Genomic DNA, 5324 nt, shown 5'->3' on the forward strand with positions numbered 1-5324 from the left:
TTTTAGTCCCTCGTAAACTTTTTTAATTTTGGTTTGATCCTTGTCATTTATTAGCCTCAATGATGGGTTTTCTGTATTTTTTTCCATGTTAGAGAATAAGATTGATAAGTTCGGTTTTTTTATTGAGTTTTTTTTTTTTTTTATCTTTTGAACATTAAAATATAGTATTTTGATATTTAAAGATAATTTTAATATATTTTAAAATTTTAAATTAATAGTTATTAATGTATTTTGAAGATAGAATAGAAAAAGAAAATCCAAACTCAAAATTGATACGTGTAGAAAGTTATTTTTATTTAAAAGAAAAAAAGTTAATCAATCGATGTGATGTAAATAATATTATATTCCTTTGATTATTGTTTGCGTTATTTAAACGGATAACTCATTCATCAATGGAAATCAGAATAATATACGAAATAGAAATAATTACTGAAATCGAAAACCAAAAGGAAAAAGGAATATATTGAAAACATAGTTAAGATTCACAGGGTAAATAATCAGTTTATTTTAATAAATATTGACATATTTAATTTATTTTGATACACTAAAAATATAATAACAATATACATTTTTGTTCTTTACTATAATTATTACTTGTGTGTAATTACTAAAACAACTAATGTTAATATATAATTAAGATTTTAAATTCATAAAGCAAAAAAGAAAAAAACAAAGATAAATTAGTTCATTCAAGATTATTGCATATTAAGGTTAAAATTAGCTCTTTTATAAACATGTAACCCTTGTTAAGAATTAAACACATTTAATTATATCATTCATTAATGTAATTTAAATAAAATTAAAATTAGTATATTAATGTAACAATTTTTTTATTATACTAAAAATGATTACTTATTCAATTTCTAAATTTACAAAAAAAAATGAAAAAGATATTTAGGTCATAATATTATTATTATTACGAAAGCTATACATAATTAATGCATCAAAGGAGAATCTTTTCCATTGACCGAAGCAGTTAAGTTGATAAAAAAAGCGACTCTTGTAACGTGTAACAACCATTTTATCAAAGAATGAAAAATACAAAGAAAGAAAACTGAATTGAAATAGTACATAAACAAATTCCCTCTTGAGTGAAAATATATTGACTTTATTAAAAACATGCTACAATAAATAATAATGAAGAACACGACCTAATCAATTCCAAATTGTAAGTACGTATAGTCCAGCTATCACTCCTAGTAAAATACAAATGCAATTACATCATGTCCAAACCAAACTTACTAATAATTTTTTTTATTAGTAAATATATATATATATATATATATATATATATATATATATATATATATATATATATTGAAAAAGGTGATAGAATTGTCTCAACCTCCATATAAAAAACAAAATAAATAAGAACTTTATAATTTAAAACTTTTACTATTAAAAGGTTTATAATTTTAAAGACTAATTTTAAACATTAACTTCTTGGTAGCTAAAAATTTAGTAGCTAATGTTAAAAACTAATTCAGATTCTAATTTATAAATTAATTATGATTTTGTATTTATAAATTATTTTAGATATACAAAAATTTTAATTTAAAAATTGATATTTAAATTAATTATTATAGTAACTAATTGTTTTTCATTTTTAAAATGGACTGCTATTTAATAATTTTATTGTAGTGAGATATGTGTCCAAAGAAATTCATAATTTAATGGTTCAACTGATATCTTTCTAACATAGAGTAAATATTTGTATATTAAATTAAAGTAAATTTTAAATTTAATTTAATGTTAGAAAAATTAGTTTGTAAAATAAGAACTAAATTCACTTATATACAATAATTTAATTTTGTATCTATAATCAATATAAAATCTCTAATATAGAAAAAATATAAAAAACAGTTTAAAGCTAAAACATGTATTTAACAGAAAGTAGCAATCCAAAACAACAGTAAAAAGAACTTTATTGAATAGAAAGTAACAATTCAACAACAGCGAAAAGAAAGTAGCACTAAGAAAGAAAGTGTTATACAAAAAGCCAGACTAAACTATTTGTTTACATTTATACTTGAATAAACAAACGTTTGCTGAAAAATGTTCTCTGTTAATTTATTTTATTTATTAATTACTCTTAAATTCAAATTAAACTCTAAGAGAAATTAAGATTTCTTTTTCTAGTCGAGGAGCACAGATGTTTTTGAAGGTTTTAAATTTGAGTTTTGTAGTAGGAAAATCATATTTGAGTGAAGAGAATCAATAAGATAGTAGGAAATTAGTCATTAATTAGCAAAAGTAATAAATACTTAATACAATAACACAACATAAACTAAAAAGCACTTTTCTGGTTATGAACTTTAACATGTTTCATGAGATCTTTTTGAATGTGCACTTTCATGCCATTTTACATTCACCATGGTCTTTCTCCCAAAATTTATTATATGGTACCATAATTCCCTTTAAATTTTGTATGATGATATGAATCGGTAAACTAACTTTAATTTAGACAATTCAAATCGTTATTATTAGTTATATTATGTGACAGTTTTACTATCTCAACTTCGGCAATATTAGTTATAGAAATTAAAATGCACCTTAATTTCTCTACTGTCATAATTATAATGATGCTGTTATCACAAATGACCGCCGGCAAATATACTTTGTCAATTTCAGATATAGATTGAGCAGAAAAAGAAAAAAAAAACATATATTTATATTTTTTTAAACATGATCTTGGACTAGAATTTGCTTTTAATTGAGATTATTGATTGTGTTAGGAAAGAAAGTTACAGGAAAAAAACTATAACATGCAGCCTAATTAACAAGCTTGTGAAGTCTAATTAACGTAATTATGCAGAAACGGAACAAAGCTAATTAATGAACTCCATTTTTAAATTAACCAAGTCAAGTTTTCGCAGGAATATTCACAGTATCCAAGTAGAAGATGCTTCAATTAATGAATCAATGCTGGTATGTGTGACTATAATTCACATGAATTTGCCTACGAAACTAAACTTATACTCAACACACAAAAAATATACAACCGTTCCAAAAATTTTCTTGGTTAATTCAAAAAGTATTGGTTTGTTTTTGGTTTAGAAGTTTTGAATGAATATTGTATAGTTGTGATGAGCCATGGCTTGAAATTGTCTATTCAAAGAGTCAAAGGAAGAAGCACCCTGGAGTTTGCTTCATCTCAATTATTCCATGTGAGGGTCTGAGCCATCGACACAAATATATGATTGACTAATCAAGAAGCCATTGTTCACAGATACACAAGTTGGTCAAAATCAAGAAAGCAAATAAATAGAAAAAAAAAATATTCCTGGCGCAGCCAAGACGAAATTACTTTGAACATGTACAGAAAAGTAGTGGACAATGCACACAGTGGTTTACACCCCTTTTTCATTTGTTTCATCGATATTCCAACCCATAATACGGAGAAAGTGCTTGTTGTGTCGTTCAAAACCTTAATTCGTGTCTCATGATAATGTTCAATGTTCACATATGAGTGAGCCACAAACAATAAGACCACAACGTGTTTGAAGGGGTATACTCCTCTCAGTATAGAACCTGGAGGAGGGAGAGTCCAATTTACTGCTGCACCCATCTGTCAAAATCTGCATAACCGTTAAGAAAACTTTCAATCTCAACAATTTTTTCTTTTGACCACATTTTAGATACAAAATCTTAACATGTTGACAGGGTTGGTTGTTACGTCAAATTAAATCTCATCTCATACAAGGATAAAAACAACAGTTAGGGGTATGGTATATAATTTTTTTCCATACTTAAAAATCATAATTATGAAATACAAATATACCTGTTTGTTCTTCAATAAAAAAAATTATTTTTAACTGAACGAAGTTACTTTTTCGTCCTCTACGATAAAAACACGTATGTGATGTGATGTGACAATATGGTAAAAAAAAAACAAAAACTGCAGCTAAATTGTATCCTTAAACTTTTACCATGATGTTGAGAAGATGAAATGTCGCCTAAGGTAAAACTAGAATTAAAATATTCCTCCTACCCACGCAAAGAACTTTACACGAAAGACCAAAGTCGATGAAAGAGAAATGAATATTATTAAAAAATTCGCTACAGACTCTTATAAAAGGGAACCCCGTCAATTCATTAGATACCAATATCATTATCATCGTAAAAGCACACAAAAGAAACAACAACAACAACAGCAGCTGAATCATCGAGCTAGCAACACTTTCATTCACTCACACAAATCCATTCCTATTTCTGAAGCATGCAGCGTAACGTGGCAATGAGCTTCTTCAACCGCAGGCTTCTGAGCCAGCCGAAGCGAGCACAAGAGGTGGTGAGGCGAGTGGTGGAGCCGTGTGACGTGTTCCTGAACCACCGGAGCATGGACACGAAGAAGACGGTGGCAACGTTGATGTACGACCATTTGAAGAGGCACGGGTTCAACCCTTTCTTGGATAACAAGACCATGAAGCCAGGGGACAAACTGTTTGATAAAATCAACAGGGCTGTTATGGAATGCAAGATCGGAGTGGCGGTTCTGTCTCCACGCTACACCGAGTCCTACTTTTGCCTCCACGAGCTCGCGCTTCTTCTCGGGTGCAACAAGAAGGTCATTCCCATCTTCTGCGACGTTAAACCTTCGCAGTTGCGTCTTGTCAACAACCCTAAGTGGTCGCAGGACGAACTACGCCGATTCAGGTGGGCTCTTGAGGAGGTTAAGTACACCGTGGGACTCACGTTCAACTCTTCTAAAGGGTAAGTTCATTCCTAAACCCTAATTAAGACAAAATAATTAAGGTTTGTACAAGGGTAATGGAATAAGAGTGATTGAGATGCATTTGGAAAGGTTTTAATGAAGTTGTTTATGGTGCAGGAACTTGTCAGAGATTGTGAATAGTGCTTCTGACATCATCGTTGGTACCATGATAGAGCTGAAGAATGAAGAGCGTACGCAGCGGAAAAACTTGGCTATTCCTCTTTAGAACTCAAGACTTCAAAACGTTGAACTATTCTAACCATACACTGGAAAAAAAAAATGTTTTGCATCCTTCTGTTGCTCTCCTAATGAGGTCGTTCATTAATACCTAATAATTCATTGTTTTTTCATTGATTTAATTCTTATTTCAATAATGCCCTAAGAAATAACACCAAATTCTTTTATTTTGTTTCATGGATTTATATTATATAACCAAAGCAATGTAAAGTGCTTCTGTTTCTGCAATTGTTGCAATAAAAATATTGCTACTGTTCAATTATTTTTTTCTTTTTTTTATCTCTGGTTAATGTAACTGCCCTTGTTCTGCGTGACATAAAATCAATAATAAATAAGTCAAATCTAACTGAGACTTATTTATATTAAAACTAAT

The 5324-nt window shown here is 28.8% G+C and overlaps 1 protein-coding gene across 1 annotated transcript; it reads left to right on the forward strand.

The window, feature by feature from the left end:
- Positions 1 to 4125: 4125 nt before the first annotated feature.
- LOC114183144 (putative 2' cyclic ADP-D-ribose synthase BdTIR) lies at positions 4126 to 5096 on the forward strand. The gene is made up of 2 exons (XM_028070051.2): positions 4126 to 4713; positions 4832 to 5096. Exons 1-2 carry the CDS (start codon positions 4220 to 4222, stop codon positions 4938 to 4940), a joined length of 603 nt encoding a protein of 200 aa, XP_027925852.1. The 5' UTR covers positions 4126 to 4219; the 3' UTR covers positions 4941 to 5096.
- The last annotated feature ends 228 nt before the right edge of the window (positions 5097 to 5324 follow it).

The sequence above is a fragment of the Vigna unguiculata genome, chromosome 5, assembly GCF_037176805.1.
Source record: "Vigna unguiculata cultivar grain cowpea cultivar isolate G323 ecotype 2 chromosome 5, ASM3717680v1, whole genome shotgun sequence".
Classification (NCBI taxonomy): domain Eukaryota; kingdom Viridiplantae; phylum Streptophyta; class Magnoliopsida; order Fabales; family Fabaceae; genus Vigna; species Vigna unguiculata.

Bases quoted from the DNA above. Each gene is read 5' to 3' on its own strand.
- LOC114183144 (XM_028070051.2), top strand. From the start codon at position 4,220: ATGCAGCGTAACGTGGCAATGAGCTTCTTCAACCGCAGGCTTCTGAGC. The intron at 4,714-4,831 runs GTAAGTTCATTC...TTTATGGTGCAG, and splicing joins ACGTTCAACTCTTCTAAAGG to GAACTTGTCAGAGATTGTGA.